This window comes from Eurosta solidaginis, chromosome 1 (genome assembly GCF_040869045.1).
Source record: "Eurosta solidaginis isolate ZX-2024a chromosome 1, ASM4086904v1, whole genome shotgun sequence".
NCBI classification, from domain to species: Eukaryota; Metazoa; Arthropoda; class Insecta; order Diptera; family Tephritidae; genus Eurosta; species Eurosta solidaginis.
In genome coordinates, this window is record NC_090319.1 from 259,681,532 (window position 1) to 259,704,207 (window position 22,676).

Below are 22,676 nucleotides of genomic sequence, written 5' to 3' on the forward strand. Positions count from 1 at the left end.
AAAAGTGTTTGAAAAGTTTATTGCTAATCAAATAACATCTCACCTGAGCAACAATAGACTGCTGGCTGCCCATCAATCTAGCTTTAGAGCTGGTCACAGCTGTTCCACAGTCATGCTCTAAGTAATGGATGATATTCGCCCCAGTCTCGATGGCAAACTACTTACATTTTTAATTCTTTTAGATTTTTCTAAAGCTTTTGATACTGTCAATCACGATATATTACTTTTGAAGCTGAAACATTATTTCGGTTTTTACTCAACTTCAATTAAGCTTATTGAACAAGTTCAGTGTGGTGAAGTATTTTCCGAACGTAGTAAAATTCCCTCAGGGGTACCTCAAGGATTAATACGTTTTTACTAGTCTCGGCTTTAAAGACAACACCCGCTTAACATATACAAATCAAATTTCCTATATTATATCAAAAATATACAATACTTTAAGAAACCTGTGGCATAATTATTTTTGTCTACCTCATAACATAAAACTTAAATTAGTTAAGGCTCTGATTGTGCCTTAAATAAGCTATTTTGAAAATGTGTATGGAGATTTAGACTGCGAATCTAAAAATAAACTAAGTTTACTTATTAACAACGTGGCAAGATTCATCTATTGTAAAAGAAAGTTTGACCACATTTCACCATACTCAAAAAATATACTTGGGTTTAGCATAGAAGTATATCTAAATGTCGGAAATGTTTTGTGTTTATATAAAATAATTAAATTTCAACAACCTAGATATCTTTATGAGAGACTAAAATTTTTACAATCTTCGCGAACTCACAACATCGTAATCCCCAGGCATAACACGTAGCGGCTTCTAGATTATTCTTTGTTAGTGCTGTGAAATTGTGGAATTCTCTACCTATTCTAATAAAATGCATTAAGTCGTATGGATGCTTCAAAACGGCAGTAACAGATCTCTTCAAATACATACCCTCTCCTTCTGTTCATCCTACCTACCTACCACGCCTGTTTCGTATTGTCTAAAACTAATGTTAGCTTAAGCTTAAATTTAAGAAGATAATAATAATAATAACAATAATATTTCTCCAAAACAGACATTGGAACCTTATATGAAAGTTATAAGGGGGGTCCCATATTATTTTGTTTTTCGTTTTATATTTGTTTCAGATTTTTTTTTAAATTATAAATTTGAAAATTAACTTTAAAGCGAGCTTTTATTAGTGCCCTCTTTCGAGCGACACAACGGCCAAGCTATTTTAGATTTTGATGTTATCTATCGTTATACTCAATAATCTATTATTATCTTCCTTATTAATAGAAATTTAATTCAATTATTTAAAAATAAGGCATTCACCTCATTAAATACTCACTAAGCATATTCAGTTATATAACAAAAACAAAAAACAATAAAAATTTCATGAAAAGTGACAAATTACAATACAAATAAAAATGCCTACTACACACATGTATACATACATACATATGTACCCACATTCAAAATTAAAGATCATTAGTTATTGCATGTATGTCAAATCACTATCAAATGTCTGTCAAACAATGGTGTGCATTTGAAGCGCCAAGACAAATATTAGCTTTTGCTTCCAATTGTTGTTAATTTAAAATTTAACTGTCACATAAAATCACACTTCCATTTACTTTCCTACATACAATTCAATTATAAAGTTTTACGATTGTCAACAATTTTAGCGGCTGTTAACTATTGATATTTTGCGGAAAATTTACAATTACTAAAATTTTACTATATTTTGCTGCATCTAGCTTTTTTAATGCACATTTATTATAAATGTATGTTTACTGAATGCTTTACTGAATTTTACGACAATTTACTAAAAATGTACATATACTGAAATTTTACTTAAAATCCACACTTACTGAAGTGTTACAAGTAATGCAGAAAATTTTTCTGAAAACTTACAGTTTAAAAACAAGTTTACTGAAAATTCATATTCACTGAAACTTTATTAAGCTATCTTATATATTATTTCTAATTACTGTTTTTAGGTGCGGGCCCCTTTTTCGCTCTTATTTGGAATCCAAATCTATAAATAAAGTTTTGGTTGTAAAGTTGGAGTTTCTTGCTATTAGCGAGCTTTGGGCATTATTGGTGGTAGTGCTTTTGTTTAGCTATATTTCTTTTAAATAATTTGTTAAAAATAGACGATTGTGGGCACACAAAGAAATCTATTGGTACTATGGCACTATTGTGAATATTTAATTAGAACTAACACTGCATTACCGGCAATTGCTAACAGTCGCCAGATGCAAGCGCAAGCGCATGTGAGTTTTTATTGATAGATGATTTTTTCATAGAACAGCTGATTTCTGTTGATATTTGATATGAGACTTTTATATTTGTTGCGCAAGATGCGCACGGGCCCGGCTAGTACTATACAATTTCAGTACGAAAATTTCAGACATTTTTTTTGTGTATTTTTTTTTTTTTTTTTTTTTTGATGGTCACGTCTCTTTTAAAAAATATTTACACTACTGAAAATTTACATATACTCGGTTTTAGTATTTTTAAAATTTCATTCAATTTTACTACCTTCTGTCGAACATTTACCGAAACAAGAAGAGCTTAACTAAAATTTTATATATCATGGTATAAATTGCCCTTATAAACCACAATGCCGTTCATGACCTCTTCATGGCCAACCTAATTGAATTAGAGTTGTATAAGCAATTACTTGTTTCCTATTCCTTGAACCTTGCCGATCCAAACATTATTCCTAGCATCGCAATAAAATGCGTTAATTTATCAAATTTACAGTTATAAGTGTATATTAGAAAGAAATCTTGAATCTAAAATTGTTAGAAAGAAATAAAAATTTAAACAATTACATATATATGTAATAATCATTCAACTGCAACCGTAAACAAAACGTCACGCAATAAATTGCTACTCACCTGGCACAGCACACCCACACAATTGACGGCCGGAAAAGTAGTTAAATACTGAAGTGAAAATAAAATTTTAATGATAATAATAATTACGTTCCGTGTGTATGTGAGCAAAAATATTTCCACATAGACATATGTACATATGTATGGAAGACCCTTGACAATGATAACTCTAATGATTGAGCAAAAAAACAGCAATAAAAATAGTTTGAATAGTTTTCATATTCTAATGACTCACTAAATACCTTGTCGTTGGTGTGAGGGCTTAGCCGAACTCCATAGCGCCCGACTATGAGGCTGAGCTGTTTCGGACTGACATCTACGCCGTTTCGCCTCATAGGAGGGCGGCGGGATGTCGGTGACCAAGAACTGCCAACCCCCTAATCCAGGGTGTTATGCGGACCGTGCCTATTGGACTATTTGCAGCCAGGGGATAAATTCGGCTGTATTCGAACGGAGCCCTCCCGATACCGGATACCGAGCCACCTCGGGAGTATTTATGGCCTTACCACAGTAAGGGGCGCTGCTGTGGCGGACGGTTCTTTCCCCGCCTATAATACTGGACCGCTGAGCCTGCCTTATCGGGCAGGTGGTCGTACGACCAAGATGAACGACTCATTACCTGATTGTAATAAGGACGATGTAAAGAGGACTGAGTCGCAATCCAAGGACAACAAATACGAATTAAGCAATGCGCCGGACTCGGGGAGCGAGAGTAGTGCTGATTCAATGAACTCCGTATTGGAGAAGCACACAAATGAAAACGGGGTAGAAGAGTGGAGAAGGGTACGGAGCAGAGGAAGTAAAAGAGCTCTCTCGCAGTACCGTGCAGCACTAAGAATTTTACAACGCTTGAGAGCAACAGAAGTGGACATCAAGCGCTTGGAATGGGCCCATGAAGCGGTAGAAGTAGGTCGAAGGCAGTTCAAACGGTTTGCTGCGGGAAACCCTCGGTTCTGCAACCGGTACGAGGAGGAAGAAGCGTCGAATGGCAGAATGAAGAGCCAACGTTCGGCGGAAGGCGACAAGCCTGCTTTCAAGAGGCAGAAAGGACCCAGTCCTAGAGCCGCGGGGCAGGGCAGTCGCATAGACAAGACAAGTAGGCCCAAAGCTGTAAGACAGATGGGCTCCAATATCGAGGTAGCAACTACCTCGAAAGCTGCGAGTCAGAGGGAAGTTCCAACTACGGAAGTAGGAGATAACGCTAAGACTCCGGCTTTCTCGGAGGAGCCAAAGGGAGATAACACTAAGACTCCGGCTTTTCCCGAGAAGATGAGTGATGTGGCAAAGCAGTCACTGACTGTGGCGCTGGTTGATCGTAGCAGTCCTTTCGGACAAATGACACTGAAAGGTGGAGATCTGTGGAAAGGGAGCTTATTAGCTTAATGCTTAAGATGATGCGGGAGCAAGCAAGTAAGCCCCTACCAACCTTTGATTCGGGGGGATGGTATAATGGTGTGAAGATGATAGCGTGCGACAACATCGCGAGCTTGCGGTGGCTGGAGGAAGTGGTTCCAAACCTCCAAAGGCAAGGCACGAACGCGCGATTTGAGGTGGTGGATAAAGCGCAAATCCCCACGGTACCAAAAGTTAAGGTATGGATACCATGCGTGATGAAGTCGAAGGATACACTGCGACTTCTGCAGAATCAGAATCCGAACATACCGACACAGGATTGGAAGATACTTACTGTATCTCGGCCTACCGAGAGTGGTCAGTTCTACATCTTCCAAATAAACAAGCAGGCGGAGGATATTTTGTACACGCAGCTTGGCAAAATGTCCTTTGGCACTGGCAAAATTTACATGCGACTCAGGAAAAGAAGTCCCGAGGATAAAAACCCTAACACGCTAGAGGTGGGCGAAGTCAAAAAGGACCTCAAAAGCCTAAGGTAAAAAAGACAGGTGGAGGTCTCCGACGTCACCACCACGAAGGTGTTAGAAGAGGACCAACCGCTAAACGGCGCTGTGACTCGCACAGAGGAACACCCGGCACAACAGTCACGAGGAGCTGAAGGGGGCCTCGAATACTCTAAACCAAAAGGGCAAGGGGATGACGACGACGTCAAGACGAAGGTGCTGGAGGGGGACAAACAGCCCAATGGTGCTGCGAGTCCTACAGATAAACCTCCAACACAGTAAAGTGGCGTCGAGCGAACTCCTCCTAACCCTTGATGAGGGTTCGTTTGACGTGGCGCTGATCCAGGAGCCGTGGCTTTCATCGGGAGGAAAGGTTTCTGGACTTAGCGCGCGCGGGTTTGACGTTTACTACGCGCAAACGGAAGGACGGGTGCGAGCTGTAGTAATGGTAAGGAAACAGCTGCATTCATATATGCTGCCTAATTACACCACTGAGGATCCCGTAGCGGTGGCCGTTGAGCAAAATAATAAGCAGGCATTTATCCTGGCGTCCTGCTACATGGCCCATGCTGCGGAGGTTCCACCGATGGAGTGCAAAAGGCTTGTACAGGAGGAAGGGCGCAAAGGGCGGTTGGTCATAGGCGCAGATGCAAATGCGCGCCACAATGCGTGGGGAAGAGCAGATACGAACGAGAGGCGAATCTCTATTTTGTTACATCCTGCAAACCAATTTGCAGATAGCCAACAGGGGAAATGTCCCTACATACATTGGTCCAACATCCAGCAATGTTCTGGATATTACATTGTGCTCCGAGCGTGATATATCAAGGTATGATTGAATGGTTCTTGATAGACCATCCTTCTCCGACCATGCGTATATCAGCTTCAGCATCCCCCTAAAGAGGGAGAGAAGGAAGGAACCTTTAAAAACCCTAGGTCAACGAACTGGACTAAATTCCAGAAACATGTAGAAACAAAACTGGGACAACCCAAAGAGGTTGCCAATGTAGAGGAACTGGAGGAGTCGAAAGAATTCCTAGCAAGGACGCTTATGACTGCGTATAACAAAGCTTGCCCTCTAAGAATATTCAGAGGAAAAGCAAAGCCGCCATGGTGGAGCAATGAGCTGAGTCTTCTAAGAAGACAGGTAAAAGAAATGTTTAAGCTTGCAAAGACTGCGGAAAGCGAAGCGTGTCGGGACGAGTACAGGGATCTACTGAGGATCTACAAACGTGAAATTACCAGGGCGAAGAGAAACTCATGGAAAAGTTTCTGTACGGACATTGAGTGCTCCAGCGAAACAGCACGGTTGAAAAAAGTCCTAGCAAAGGGAAACATAGTCCAGGGACTAATAAAGAAAGAGAACGGGGAATGATCACGTAATAGTGAGGAATCCCTTGAGGTGCTTCTCGACACACACATTTTCCATCGGGAGACGGTTTAGAAGAGCCAGCAGACATCACTCACACTTCGATCACGGAGCTAGTAGTGCCGAGCTTGGTGACCGATACCAAGATAGAATGGGCAGTGAAAGCGCTTTCTATGTTTAAATCGCCGGGCCCAGATGGTATATTCCCGGCCATGCTACAAGTCTCAAGTAGAGCGGTCGTGGAATGGCTTAAAATAATATTGGATGGGTGCATACGACTGAATCATGTACCGCACTTTTGGAGAACTGCTCGTGTAGCTTTTCTACCAAAAGCGGGGAAGATCGGTCACATGTATTCCAAAGACTATAGACCCATTAGCTTAACATCATTTCTGCTCAAACCCTTTGAGAGGCTGATAGATGTGTACATAAATCCAACGTGGATGAAAAGCTGCTCTCCACAACACAGCATGCGTACACCAAAGGCAAGCTTTGCATAGGGTGGCAATAGGAGTCTTCTTGGACATTGCCGGGGCTTTCAATAATGTTGCAAAATGGGCGATTATGGATGGTCTTACTTACATTAAAGTACATCCTGCCTTAATCAGATGGATCGGATGCATGTTAAATTGCAGAAAGATTACATCACAATGGGGATTGTACGAGGCTACGAAATCAGTGGCCAGGGGCACGCCGCAGGGAGGGGTACTATCACCTCTGCTGTGGACGCTGGTCATCAACCAACTGCTCAGGCGATTCGATGAGGGACCCGTAAAACTTACGGCTTACGCAAATTATGTTGCAATTGTCATAAGCGGAAAGTGCGTTCCAACGATTAGTTTTTTGATGGATCGGGCGCTTCGGGATATTCATACCTGGGCATCTAATGTCGGGTTGAAAGTCAATGAGGAGAAGACGGATATGGTCTTGTTTACAAAGAGGTACAAGGTCCCAAATTGGACCAGGCCTAAGTAAGGAGGGGTGACCTTACAGGAGAAACCTTGCACAAAATATCTTGGAATCATCCTAGACAGTAAGCTGTCATGGCAACTCAACGTGGAGGAGAGGGTCAAGAGGGCCTCAACGGCACTCTATGCATGTAAAAGAATGCTGGAGTGTACGTGGGGCCTATCGCCCTCTCTTTCTCATTGGATTTTTACAGCGATTGTAAGCCCTATTCTATACTATGGAGTTCTTGTTTGGTGGAAAGCCACACAAAAAACAACATACCTCAAAAAATTAGAGGGGGTATGCAGACTATCGATGCTTAGCATTACGGGAGCCCTGAAAACAACCCCGACGGCTGCACTGTATGCCATTCTGCACATTCCACCTGTAGACCTGGTAGCAAAGAACAAAGCATTAACAACCGCAACCAGGCTCGGTGCCTCGGGGCAGCTTGAGCGCCGACCATATGGCCGTAGTAGTATTGCGTCATCAATCACAAGACGAACAGACTACCTGATTCCCTATCTGCGCTTCGAGGGAAATCTTAAGGCCACAATAGATGTGGACGGTTGGCGCAAGGGTGCGCAAATGGCGGATGAGGTGGTACATGTGTACCCAGATGGTTCCAAAGTAGTGGGAGGAGTAGGGTCTGCGGTATACTGTGCTGATCCGGGAATAAGCAGATCCTACAGGCTGCCGGATTACTGTAGCGTTTTCCAAGCGGAAATATTAGCCGTAACCAAAGCAGTAGAAACCCTGGAAGAGAATAGCTTAAGCTGCAACCGTGTCAACTTTTATATTGACAGTCAAGCAGCAATTAAGGCAATAATCTCGCATAGCACAGCATCTAAAAGCGTGTTAGTGTGTAAGCAGGTTCTGGAAAGAATCGGGACAGGGAGAAGTATACACATATATTTTGGTTCCCAGGGCATATGGGAATAGATGGGAATGAAAAAGCGGACGAACTAGATAAAAAGGGCGCATCCGTTGAAGCTTGCTCCGTAGACGTCCCAATTAGACTGGGCGAGATTAAGTGAAGGCGAGAGGTGCACATGATCGACCAAGCGGGAATGGCGTGGGTTCAAGCGCGGGGCTGTAAAGTGTCGAAGATTATGTGTAGGTCTTACAACCTTAGACTAACAAAGTTGCTTCTATCATTAAAAAAAGAGGACTGTAGAGTCATGACGGGTATTCTGACTGGACACTGCCTTCTGGCGTCACATGCCTTTAAATTAGGCTTGGTCAGTGATAGCAGATGTAGGAAGTGCGGGTTGGAGGAGGAAACGATCGAGCACGTTCTGTGCTCGTGCCCTGCACTTGCCAGGGTAAGACTCCAGCTATTAGGAGTGATACAGCTGTCAGATCTAGAAGCAGCAAGTGGCTTAAGTGCTAGGAAGCTTCTAGTATTTGCCAAGAGGACGGAGTTATTTTATAACATAGGTCCTGGTTTTTGATAAGGTTTTTCAGTTTGGTCGTCAAAACAAACTTCTGGTAACACTACGGACTCAATCAGTCTATGTGAGGTCCTTATGGACCGGCCAGTTCAACCTAACCTAACCTAACCTGACTAACTAAATTAACGAATCACCTACCGTTGCAGTAATTTCACCGTTTGTTTTTATAATTTTTTTTCTGTCTAAGAATTTTCATTCGAAGCTCAGTAAAAAAATTAGCTTGAAAATTTTACTCAATTTTAACGAAATTTTAATGGAAATTCTACTTAAATTTTACTGAAAAATATATGTGAAACCGGTATTTAAAAGAGGCTTTAAAGTTAATTATTACTGGCTTCTGCAGACATTTTACAGAAAATTTTAGTGAAATTTTCTAAAATTTCTCGAAAAATTAACATCTGCTGAATCTTGCAAAATTTTCACGAAAAATTTTACTGAAATTTTTATAGAGAATTTAAATTTGCCATAATTTTGCTAGATTGTTTTAGAAAACTTTACTCTTACTTAACTTTTTCTGAAATTTACTGAAAAATTACATTTACCGAAGCTGCAAAATTACTTTATCGAATGAAACTTTACAAGTTTTATCAAAATTTACCGAAATTTCACTGATATTTTTATAGAGGCATTACATTTTCGCAATTTTATTGAATTTTTACAAAATATTAATGAGTTCTTACAGAATATTTTACTGAAATGTACTGAAAAACTTAATTTACTGAAATTTTACTGAATTTCGTTAAAATTTTCCACCACATCTACCTATATATCTACCTTTATCTCTACCCCTGCCTCTTCCTCTACCGCCCATACTTCCTTCTTCCATCATTTCCGCTCCTTATTGCTATTGCTCTATTGCCTTCTATTTTCCCTAAATATATCTCTGCCATATTCTCGAACAACTTTTGCACCCGTTCTGGACTAGAAGCATTTTTATTGAGGCTTGTTTACCAAGTTCATTACCCGTTTTATGTGTACTACAAATCCGTTATAAGTATGTATTGGTTTATGTGAGAATTCTATAAAGCTTATCACGCTAATTCAGTGCTAATTTCATTGTTGTTTTTGTTTAATGGCAATTTAGTTTTTTTATTATTTGCTATCTGTTAATTTCCAAAAACTTTACTCATCAATCGAATTTTTCCCATATTTTGCTAATTTTATTAAACTCCCAGAATTTAAAAAATTAATGCCCATAATTTGATGAAAATATCTGGCTTTTTTTTCAGGGATCTTAGTAATTATAAATTTTATTAAAAAAATTTGCTTTTTTAAAATAACTTTTTTAGTTATGTTTTTCGCTCGAGTTTTTTACACTAGGAAAATAATTTTAGATTTTAGATTTTTTTACTTTTCCCGGAAAGTAATAGTCAGATTTAAAAATTTTTATTTTGCCCGAAAAATTTCCAAACCTTAACTTAATACTTAATTATTTAATATACACATTGTAGCGAATCTTAGGAAATTCTCGATAATTTTACGCCTACTGTTATCGTTCGAATCACTGAACTGTCGAATAAAAACACTCAAATATTCTGTATAAAAAAAGCTCTTTATTAAGATCTATGGTAGTAGATCTTCACACTTTAATATATTCCCGTACTTCACTTATTGCATGTTAAAATCAAAGCGATTTTCTATCACATGGACTACGCCGCTTTTATACACTCAGTTGCCTCGTAAGCCTACTTCTTACAGGGTCTAGACTTTTCGCAAACAGCATTCTCGATTAGTTGCTTATTACTTTTCTGCTGCATCTCATATTCGCTGTTATCTTCTATGTACTTTGAGAAATATCTTCTGCGCTCTTTGTTACTGTGTATATGTGTGAGTAATGTTGTCCACGCTCTTAGCTGCTGTGTTCATGTGTGCGTAGCTATTTGTTATAACTATATTGGCATTATTGTTGTGCAGCATTTATTTTTATAGCGGAACAGTGACGTGTCGAAACTGCCAATACTTGCCATAATTTCTTTATATTATTTATAATTTATATTTTTCTTCATTTTTATTTCAGTAACCAAAGACGGCAAAAAAATGATGCCTCCAATAAAGACAATAGATCTCGCAAAATCGTGGGTTCAAGATCGCACGAGACGGACTTTTAACCGAAAAACACTCTACAAACGCCTGCCTATACTCAATTGGTTACCAAAATATAACAGTGACGATGCTGTGGGTGATGTGGTAGCTGGTCTCACAGTGGGTTTAACGGTAATACCACAAGCGTTGGCGTATGCTGGCGTAGCAGGTCTACCGGCTGCGGTAAGTAAACAAAAATTATTACACTAGACAACCAAACTACTTTTTTCTGAGTATCGGATCAAATCATTTTTTTGTTAAGATGGATCCATAAGAAAATATCGGTCTAAACCTAATCGGAAGTAAATCGCACCAAGTATTTGCACATTTGACGCAGTGCATTTTGATGCGCTGAATCCGAATCAGCTTTCAGAATTGGCTTAATTAGTCTAGGTTTAGCACTTACCTCAAAAAAAACGCTCAATCACCAGTAATTTTTCCCCATTTTGAGGTTAGGACGAAGCATTTTCACTTTTTTATTATTTAAATACAATGAGGAAACAAAATATATATTAGGATGAGTCCAAGCTCGAATATCGAAAGCCAAAATCTATGCTTTGCAGGCTAACTTATAAATACGGGAAAATAGGAGGAAAGGAGAAGGGGCGGAAAAAGAAAGAATATCAGTTGTTATCCATGACAAACCAAATTGCTTTTTTTGGTTAACCGCTAAATGTAATCTCTGATTTTTTTCTTTTGGATGCATCTTTTTCAAAAATTGATTTGGTCGAATATTCAACAGAGTGTACATTGTTATTAATTTTTTCTTTTAAGTTTTTATCAATAATTTTATATTTTGTCTCTCCCTCTCTCTTTCAGTACGGTCTATATAGTTCCTTTTTGGGTTGTTTCATTTATATTTTCCTCGGCAGTTGCAAGGATGTACCGGTCGGTCCATCGGCCATCGTAGCGCTACTAACATTCCAAGCAGCTAAGGGTTCCTGGCAATTAGCGGTATTACTAACCTTGCTTTGTGGCATTGTTGAATTGTTGATGGGCATTTTTGGTTTGGGTTTCTTATTGGATTTCGTATCAGGCCCAGTGTCATCAGGTTTCACATCAGCAGTTTCACTTATTATTGTGGCATCGCAAATTAAAGATGTCTTAGGTATACCAGCGCCTGGTACAACATTTCTCGAAATAATAACGCACATTTTCGAAAATATTAAACAGACGCAAGTCACAGATACGGTCTTGGGTATTACTTGCATTATAGTTTTACTATCAATGAGAGTGAGTTTTGAAAAAAAAAATTTGTGTAAATGAATTATTTTTAGTTAATTTTTATTATATCCACAGTTACTTTCATCATTGAAGCTCGGCCCCAAAGAGCCCACACTACGCTCAAAAACGCAAAATGTGCTCAACAAAACCATTTGGCTTATTGGTACTTCGCGTAATGCCATACTGGTCGTCGTTTGCGGTTTTCTGGGTTATTTTCTACACACTGAAGGCAGTAACATCCCATTTCGCGTTATCGGCTTTATACCTGGTGGCATGCCAGCAGTACAGCCTCCACCCTTTCACATGACCGCCAATGAAACATTATCTGGACATGAAGAGAATTTTATTGATATGGTTAAAAAATTGGGTTCTGGACTTATTGTGGTGCCACTCATATCATTAATGGAAACTATTTCGATAGCTAAAGCCTTTGGTGTGTGCGAAGAGAACTTAATTATTATATGTAGTTCTATAAATCAAACAAATTATTTTTTGTTTCTCACAAATAGGCAATGGCAAAGCAGTAGACGCCTCACAAGAGCTCATCGCTATTGGTGTTGCAAATATTGCCAACTCTTTCGTACAAAGTTTCCCCAGCACTGGTGCGCTAAGTCGTGGAGCTGTAAATAATGCCAGTGGCGTGCGTACTCCTCTCAGCAATATCTATTCTGGTAGTTTGGTAATATTTGCACTAATCTTCTTCACGCCGTACTTTTACTTTATACCCAAAGCGAGTTTGGCGGCTATCATTATTGCTGCTGTTATGTTCATGGTGGAAGTGCGCGTTATTAAGCCAATGTGGCGTGCGAAAAGTAAGTTCGAAACTCGCAAATATTTATATGTACCCGGTGATGCTAGCACGTGCAGATAGTTATTAGGTTCTAAATCAGGGCTCTTCAAGTTAGTAAGAGTGGTATGATCGTAGTGGTAGTGGTTTAAGGCCGACCCACAATGAAGTTTTTCATATATGTATATGCGTTCAACGCAATCTTATGCATGATGTGTAGATTGCGTTTTGTTTATGAAGAACGGCAGATCGAGGGACACAGAAAAATGAGGTGACCCAGCCAACATTTTCTTTCCCTTATTTTATAATCCTTTGAATGCGCTTGTAATTCACAAATGGCAGCTGTTGGGTATTGCAGCTATTTTTTCAGCTTAACTTAATCTATCTCTCATGTTAATAACGTATATTTGTTTTTTTCTCATTCACAGAAACCGATTTGGTTCCCGGTCTTGGAACATTTATAGCCTGTTTGGTATTACCGCTCGAAATTGGCATATTAATCGGTGTAGGCTTAAATGTCATCTTTATATTATATCATGCGGCGCGTCCTAAAATTACCACCGAAATTTTGACTACTCAAGCTGGAAACGAATATTTAATGATAACACCAGATCGTTGTTTGATTTTCCCCTCAGTGGATTATGTTTGCAATCTTGTTACAAAACATTCGAAACGTCAAAATGTGCCAGTTGTAATTGATGCTTCGCATATTTATGGTGCTGATTTTACTGCGGCGACTGTTATGGAGTCGCTGTTGAATGATTTTGCTGCACGTTCACAACTCTTGTTTTTTTATAACTTAAAACCCAGTATTTGTGCGCTGTTCGAAACGTTATCACCAGTGGAATTTGTTGTATACTATCAAGAGGAACAATTGGATCAATTGTTAAAGGATCGTGGTTATGAACAAAAGAAAACGATAACGGTGTAGAATAAGTGAGGTAAAGCAAATAAGCTTTAGGATATATTTTCATTAAGTTGCTGTTGAAATGCAAGAAGAAACTAATTGTGATTTTATAATATTTCGATTGTAAAAATATTAATAATTTATAAACCTAATACTTAAGTAGGATTTTAAATTAATAAGACGGTTTAAATATAGTTCACATTTTAAATTTATAAACTGCTAAGTAATAGAGCTGGTAAATATTCATTTACCTGTGATTTTGTCACAGCTTCTGGAAGATAATAGTAAATCGCAGCGACAGCTCGAAGAAATTGCCGTGGCGGCAACTGCCGCTCAGTCGTCATCACGCTTGCCGATAATAGCAAACCACAGACTCAATTACGCGCTCAGAGTTCTCGACGCAGAAATAATTTGCTTCAATAACACTGGATGACAAATTCCAATCTTTTTTTCTGCACCAGAGACGCCATTATGAAATTCCTATGTAAAACCACACCCTGATTTCGCAAATGAAAGTTATTTTTAATTCTATAGTAACGTTTTTGAGATATTTACAAATAACGGTTTTTCGAAAAAAAAAAAAAAATTGGGTCCACTTAATCATATATATCTCAAGAACGAATTGAGCAATTCCAAAACGGTTTGAAGCTTTTAAAAGATAATAAAATTTGCTATAAACTGTGCATTTTGCTAGGCCCTGCAGATTCACAGATAACGAACAATCATTACGGATTTTTCCATTTTTTTTGTAAAAATATAAAAAAATGTGTATTTTGCGAGGAAGGATCTCGAAAACTAACTGATATACGAATACTAACACATATGTACCAGTAGGGTACTTAAGTATTAAATGGATATATTTACTTGAATGCTTATAACTTTTGTATTAGTCCATCGATTTTGTTGAATGAAAGTTTATTTATTTTTTTGTAATAAAACAGAGCTTAAAGAGAAAAAAAAATCTGCAAAAACTAACTAACTGATATACGAATACTAACACATATGTACCAGTAGAGTACTTAAGTATTAAATGGGAATATTTACATGAATGCTTATAACTTTTGTATTAGTCCGTCGATCTTGTTGAACGAAAGCTTATTTTTTTGTAATAAAACAGAGATTAGAGAGAAAAAACAAACCTGCAAAAAAATAAAAAGTTTTCGAGATCCTTCCTCGCAAAGTACAAATTTTTTTATATTTTCACAAAAAAATGGAAAAAATCCGTAATGATTGTTCGTTATCTTTGAATCTAAAGGGCCTAGCAAAAAGTGTTGTATGCACAGTTTATAAAAAATTTTATTACCTTTTAAAAGCTTCAAACCGTTTTAGAATTGCTCAATTCGTTCTTCATGATTAATTGGACCCAATTTTTTTTTTTTTTTTGGAAAAAACCGTTATTCGTAAATATCTCAAAACCGTTACCATAGAATTAAAAATAACCTTGATTTTCGAAATCAAGGGGTGATTTCACATAGGAATTTCATAATGGCGTCTCTGGTTCATTTTGGCTGTAAACCAGTGTAATATGAAGCTCAAGGCCTGTAATTTGTACTACAACTAAGCAGTATTAGATGACTCTATAAACTTATGAATAAGCGGCTAACAGTTATTAGCAGCACATCGCTAATGTTAAAACTCCATCGCCAAAAATATCTGAAACAGTATCAGAAAAGTATGCAACATTTAGAATCATAGTCCTTGTGATCATATGGTACTAAATGTTGCATACTTTTCTGCGCATTTGTTACTGTTTGAGATATTTTTGGTGATGCAGTTTTAGCGTTAGCGAAGTGCAGTGAGATCATATTGCTCATCTGTCATTGTTCAGTCACAGTCACTGGTAATATTCGCTTCGACTGAGAAGACATAATCTCTGCTCGCGCTGTTCTTCAAAAATCACATGATCTGCCAAGTCTGTTAAGAATATATCACACAACGCACAACGAGTCTGATAATATTAAATTTGTTATTCTTTGATGTATAAACTAAAGCAACGTCTTGTTTCAACTGAGTTAGATCATAAAGATAGTTATGCTAGATGAGCTGGTTTTAGCGGGTTTCTCGTACACATAAATCTTAACAGTGATAAACTCTAGAATATTTTTTTTTTAGGCAACGTTAAACATTAATTGGCAAACCCATATGCGCTCACGAATTTATGAGTTTTTACCAAGTATTTGCTCGGCGAATAGCTATAATGAAATCAATTATAGCGATAGGCGGGTGTTTTACTAAAGGCACCGGGTAATATGCATTACCGCAAAACTTTAAATTTTTCAGTTTTCTTCCTTTAGATCTAGTTGCGCTAAAAATCGAATTTGAATTATTTAAAATTAAGTTTTGGTTTTAATCGAAACTGAAAATAGGCACGCACAATAGCGATCGAATAGACGGACGACAAAGAGGTACTCCATACATCCCGTATGCAAAGCTGATGCGAAGACTATCCATATAAAAATATATTGTGGCGAGCCTTAGTTCACTTCAGCTATCAGGGAAAGATGAGCTATAGAAACCTCGAATAGCACCACCGAACATTTAGATTCCGCCCGACATTAGGTGGTATCAGCGCACGGCTTGCTTTGATAACTCAAAGGCGCACCTGGCCAAAAGCAGAGAGCCAGTGGCCAGCGAAATCACAAGGTCTCTACTGGCTACCAAATTCAGTTCGCATGTGCCTGCTTTGACCAAAAGATCAGATATGTATGGCCAGGCACCTACATAATTTGTACCAAAAAGTAGTTCGATGCGACTTACATAGGTCAAACAATACATGACACCGAGCTCCCACAACCCTTTGGTTAAGCCTGTATCCATTCTCGCAAAAGTTCACGCCGAACTCTCATCCCTTCTTAAATCCCCACCTCAATGTTCTCTCGAGGAAATATGAGTGGTGAATTTAGCAACAAATGTGCAAACCGGTGCACTTTAGTCTGAGCTGCCAGCGATGAAGCCGAAGCCGGTCAGAGTGGTGACATGCCCGTAATGCGCAAGCTAGTATCCCGTGTCTCGAAACATTATTGCCGTCAAGGCCACGACCCTTGCTAATTGCCCGTCGACAGCAGTATAACAACCGAAGTTTCCGCTGGGTATGACAGCTAGACCAACTAGTCGCGAGACCCAGCTACCCCTGTAAAATGTCCAAGATGCCCTGACGTTTCGGCGCAGAGATCTTATTCTGAATACCTAATGTATTAAGGCATTTTCTAAGAGGCGACTTCAACCTTTAACCATTAAAAAAAAACAATAGGGGGACTCATGAAAGCATATAAACTTATAAGGTGTAAAATTATATCCATTTACACACGCTGTTATATGAACGCACGTAGTAATATTTTTGATAAACTTAATTGTTTATCAGCTGTATTATTGCCAAAAAAAACAATTTTTGATTGTTATACAAATTAAAAAATACCAAGATTAAGTAAAAAATCAAAACTAAAACGTCTTTACTAAGATATACTTGTAAATGACTTGTTGATGTTGGATATTTCTGATGAAAATGCCTGCTGTAATGTCAGCAAGGTTGCATTCCTTTGAGTTGACCGCGTTTACAAAATGAAATGTGCGCGTAAATTCACACAAATTGTGTAAATGATTTTTCATACAAAATTTTACAGCTCGTTTACGCACTAGATAAATTTATACGTTTACACACTTTGTTACGGTCTGCTGCTACGGTCTACGGCTACGATCCACTTGGGAGCGTGTTCACGCGAACACACCTAGCGATGTGGCGAAAGTGGCGATAAAAAAATATCGAAAACAAGAAAAAGACAGACCTGCCATCACGAGGAAAGAAAGGCTCTTTTGAAGATTGAGTTTCCGCCGTATACACATAAGGAAAGAAAAAATTTGGTAAGGGAAACTAAATCAAGAAAAATCGCCGAGTTGCCGGCCAAATCGACACCAAATTAGATGATGGTGGTAAAACGTATTCACCGATGGTGTTTTTAAATGATTATTGGGACTTACAACGTGAACATTTTCCCATCAATGAAACAACGCCAGAATTAGATCTGCATTTTAACCTATCAACCATTAGGCATGTTCAAGTGGCAATTGTATGCTGCGCGGAAATAAAAAAAAAGAGGGGAATTGGGTGGTAATATATCTTAACCTAGGAGGATACTACCACCGGCGTAAAGGCCAGCACGAAGCTTTATCGCCACCTGGGTCTTTTGTTCACCTCGGACCACCACCAACGGTGCCTACATTACCATGGGCATCACCATCGGTAGTACCTCCCCCAACTCCTTCATAAGCGCAACCACGAGCGCAACGACCATCAGACGTACCGCCACACCAGTTGCAACGCACGTAGCGGGGCCGCATCCTTACTAGCCGCGCTCATGCCGGCAATAACACTACTAGCGCATCTTTATTAACTGCGTCCATACCGGCACTAACACTACTAGCGCAACCCTTACCAACTACGACCAGATTGGGCTACAATAAACCTGCTACAATGACAATCACAGGACAGCGAATATAGGCCTGAGGGCATTCCAATTGCGATAACGAACATCAGCGGTTAAAGCGGTGAGTTCGTTCCACTACTGAACTAAAACTATGTATTTGTAGCCTTAACCTTTTTTTTTAAATTATATTTTTGACTCCGCAACATTATATAATGTTAATGTAACCACAACTAAATTAAAAGTGAATTGTTTATATAAAACACAAAGACCAATGTGCTAAATACCTTTGCACTGTAAATAGGATTGCAATTTGGTAGAAAAATGGAAAAATTAATTCCCTGTAGTTAAAGGCACTAATATTAAAAAAGCATAAAAACAACTCAAGATTGATAGTAATGTAAAGTTTATGTCCTATAACTAAAAACCACGAAGATCAATTTAACGTAACTATTTAGTGTTGCAAAAAAGGGTATAAAGCTAATTAAAAGAAAAAAAAAACCATATTCGAGTATATATCTATGTAATGTTTAAGTCATAGTAAATTGCCTTTTTCCTACAAGTAAAAAATTTTAACCAACAAAAAAACAAAGCATATTTTAATGGTCATGGGTGTGCAATTTATACTGCCTCTGAAACAAAGAAAAAGGTGTTTCAGGTATTAAAATCTGCTTTGCGTTGTGGTAAAATTTTACTAATACATTTTTTTTTATTGATGCCATCGTGGCGAATATGATTTTGGAGTGAGCAAAAGTGTTGATATTGTTTCGGTAAGGAACAAAGTTTTATTGGTAATTCAAGCTCAGTTGCATTATCAGTAAAATGCATTAACTCTATATTAAGAGACGCAAATAACAAGTAATGCGGGTTGGCTTGCGTTAGCAAAACAAAACTTTTTGTTGTATACATTTTTTTTTGGTGACTGAGTCGAACTAAACCCGAAACAATACCAACCCTAACACTTACATGTAAAACAGTTTACGTTTCACTTGAACAAGTAAAACGATTTCAGTAATTGTACTATAAGTTTAAAAGGTTCATGTTTTACCTGAACAGGTGAATGACTTCGGTAATTTTTCCATGAATCTAAAAGCTTACGTTTTGCTTGAGCTTGTGAAACAATATTTTTTGAGGGGTAGGATTTACCCCAAGTTTAGTCCTAGTTGCGTTTATGACTAATTTCTCAGCGCATAGTACATATTACTGTCATCATACTATGTGTAATACCGAATTGATGTTTAGTTAAACTCAAAGTAATTTTAATACAACAACTATTAATTTTGTAAGGGGGCCCCAATTAGCAGAAGTTGTATCCAAACTGTACAGCCCTAAGATAGATTTGTAAAAAAACAAAAAAAGGAGAAAAAAGGGCATTTGACCAAAGTTCTACAAAAAAAAAAAAGATTTTCTTTCATTACATATATAGTATATTTTTATTTTAGTACATATATAGCCTTTTTGATTGCTATAAAATTGTTTCAAAAAAATTTGTTTATAAGCTTAAATAGGTTCCAAAACCCGTGTAGTAAGAAGTAAGAGAAAACAAAAGAGAAATCTATGTTAGTAGTAATAATGAGCATTGAATAAATTTGTTGACAATATGGGAATGCTGGCTTCCTTACTTGTTTAGAAGGCACTTAGGGCACACAGGTAAGGGGCCACCGAATTATAGGTGCATCGGTGGCCATGGTTATTTGAGGGTGGGACAATGCACCGGGCGTCGCAACAAGACCCGCGGCGCCCCCTATATATATTCGGCCCTTTTTGTTTATTTCCCTTCTTTTGTTTTACTTTTTCAGCTTTTTTGTTATTATTTGATTTCAGAGTAGTAACCGGTCATGTCCGGTTCGGTATTTTTTTTGCGTCAGTTTTTTTTTTAATTTTGGAATGTCTAACGGTTTGTCCGTGGCATCCGGTTCGACCGGATGTCGTTTTAATTTGAATTATAAGCGTTTTGAGTCGGTCTCTGCGCTTTTTGACAGCTAGTTTTGATAGGCATGATAGGAACTTTTTTTCTGTTTATGGCGCAGGAACAGTAAGGTTGGCAAGGACCCGCCCCAGCCGACAATGACTAGCCACTGTGCACCAACACATCATGCCGACCGCCTTCCTTACTGCTTCCAATGTAAATGCGTTTCCATAACAACTTTATAAGGCATTTATAAGGTTACATGAGTCCCCCTAATAAAACTATTTATAATGTATTATTAGCATCTCAGTATTGAGCATCCATAAAAGTTAACTACCTTTATTATTTACATAATTTATGTAAATATAGGTTAACTGGTTTTAAACTAAGCTATAATTTAATATTTATGTAACGTTAACGAGGCAAAAGATAACTACAAAAGGGTTTATTAGGATTATAACATTTTTCCCAAAACTGCAACCCCTCAGCTCAGCCGACATCGACAAATCGTCCGAGTAAACATCTACCGACGAAATCTCGAAAAGTTCCAAAATTACAGTTTTAAACACAAAGAGCACCAAGAATGCGGTTATTATGAAAATAAAAATAATTACTCAAATATAAAGGGCTCAGAAGATAATAAGAATAATCATTACAATAAGCCTTGTATTACTTATTTTAGCATTACTTAATATTGAGTTACCAAAAATCTTACATTTTAAGTAGGACTATTATTAATTGCTTTAATGTAGTTATAACTTTTATTATTAATTGCTTATTTAGTAACCTAATTACCTAATTGGTATGGCTAATCGTTTTAAATTCAGCTTTTAATGACTTTAAGTGAACCACAATGAATTCATTCGATTGATTGTCAGCTCCCTTATAACTTTATGCTTAACAAAGGACTTAGACTAATCGACTAGTTGTTGGTTGTTTCCATTCGATTAGTGACAGGTTCGACTAATCGAATGTTTTTTTGTAATTTTTAATAATTTCTGTTAATTGTAAAGACATTGAGGAGTTATTGTTAGCCATCTCAGCTCACATATGTATATGTATGTATTTTGCTCCATTGACATGTTCGAAACTAGAAAATAAATTCCATACCCAGCCACGTTTCCATAAACTCATTTTGCAGCAAACAATTTTTTTTTTTTTTAATTTGAATGAAAAAGAAAATTAATTAAAGAAACTTTTTAATTTTATTTTTTAATGACATAAAATTAAATTTATGTATTCGGATAATGACAGTTAGTCATTGCATGATATATTGAAATCTAATAGTAGCTAGTCGATTTTCAATTAATGCCAAAGTAGCTACTAGGCTAATCGACTCGTCGATTAGGAGAATTATCGTTTGTAAACAAGATATCTAGTAACTATTAAGAAACACATAAAGATTGCATAGCTTGTAAGAAAAATAAAAATTAAAAAATGACCCAAAATAATGTATTTACTTATGTATATATTCAATGGACCATAGAACTTAAAACACACCCGCGATAAGACATGCCTGCCGTGAGAAGTGACTGAAATCCAAATATCGTATACGGGTTGTGCGCGATCTGCCACATGAAAAGCCCTACCAATGAAAACGAGAAACGTTTTTAGGACCACGATTTAAGTGCATGCACTCGGAATTCCCGCGCCCTTGGAGAAGACGGTTTAGTTGCCCAATTGATTCATTTAGTCGTGAACGCAAAGGGGCGATGCTTTTAATATAAGATTAATTTGCGACTGCCATGGTTGTTGTTGTTGTTGTTGTAGCGATAAGTTTGACCCCCGAAGGCTTTGGGGAGTATTATCGATGTGATGGTCCTTTGTCGGATACAGATCCGGTACGCTCCGGTAACACAGCACCATTAAGAAGCTAGCCCGACCATCTCGGGAACGATTTATATGGCCACATTAAACCTTCAGGCCATCCCTCCCTCCCCACCCCAACTTCCATGAGGAGCTTGGGGTCGCCAGAGCCTCTTCTGTTAGTGAAACAGGATTCGCCGCCGATAGGTGAGTTTGACAATTGGGTTTTGAGAAGCTATATATTGTGCTGGCAACCTGAAGGGTTGCGCTACACAGCCCCTTGAATCCGGTATTTTAGTCGCCTCCTACGACAGGCATACCTACCGCGGGTATATTCTGACCCCCTAACCCGTTGTCATGGTGTGATGGTAGCATACTATACCTACTACACTGAAGGTCCTGGGATAAAGTCCCTGGCAAAGCAATATCGAAAACATAGAAAAAAATTGTTTCTAAGCAGGGTCGCTACACGGCATTAGCTTGGCAAACACTTCGAGGGTATTTCTGCCATGAAAAGCATTTCAATGAAAATTCATATGCCTTTTAAATCACGTCCCGTCAATTTGTAGGAAAACTTAAAATGGAGCACGACGAAAATTGGAAGAGAAACTCGGAGGTAATTGGCGCCAAGTATTTTTTTTTTTTTATTTTTTTATACGAGAAGTAAGAGGTACGATGAGGAATATCAGGTTGACAAGGATAAATGATGCTGCTTTAGGGTTGTTGTTTTAATTTATCATGTTAAGAATTAATTTTTGTTATTTACTTTATATAGTTTCGACTAGATGTTTTTTATGGATTCTTGTTATTAAATTTTCAATCTTCAATATTGAAGTTCATGTTTTCAAAAATTGTCATTGAATAAAATACATTGATACTTGTACCTCTTTATTAATAATTCTGTATTAATATTTATTGGAACAATTCCCAAACTGCCTATACGACCAATGTATGATGTATGCCAAAGTTATCATGACAAGAAAAGGCAGAGAAACGCTTTTTTAAACTTTTTCAGGAATATTTAAA

The 22,676-nt window shown here is 37.8% G+C and overlaps 2 protein-coding genes across 6 annotated transcripts in view; one reads left to right on the forward strand and one right to left on the reverse strand.

Annotated features, from left to right (window-relative positions):
- Positions 1 to 21,295, forward strand: part of Esp (Epidermal stripes and patches) — a 199,011-nt gene extending 177,716 nt beyond the window's left edge. For all 5 annotated transcript variants that reach the window (XM_067760546.1, XM_067760544.1, XM_067760543.1 and 2 more), the window contains 5 exons: positions 10,535 to 10,782; positions 11,419 to 11,832; positions 11,899 to 12,256; positions 12,333 to 12,635; positions 13,039 to 21,295. In XM_067760546.1, coding sequence (XP_067616647.1) covers positions 10,535 to 10,782; positions 11,419 to 11,832; positions 11,899 to 12,256; positions 12,333 to 12,635; positions 13,039 to 13,541 — 1,826 coding nt within the window. In that variant the 3' untranslated portion in view covers positions 13,542 to 21,295. The remainder of the gene's footprint in view (positions 1 to 10,534; positions 10,783 to 11,418; positions 11,833 to 11,898; positions 12,257 to 12,332; positions 12,636 to 13,038) is intronic.
- LOC137237199 (succinate--CoA ligase [ADP/GDP-forming] subunit alpha, mitochondrial-like) overlaps positions 1 to 22,676 on the reverse strand; it is a 42,572-nt gene that overhangs the window by 11,391 nt on the left and 8,505 nt on the right. The window lies entirely within an intron of this gene.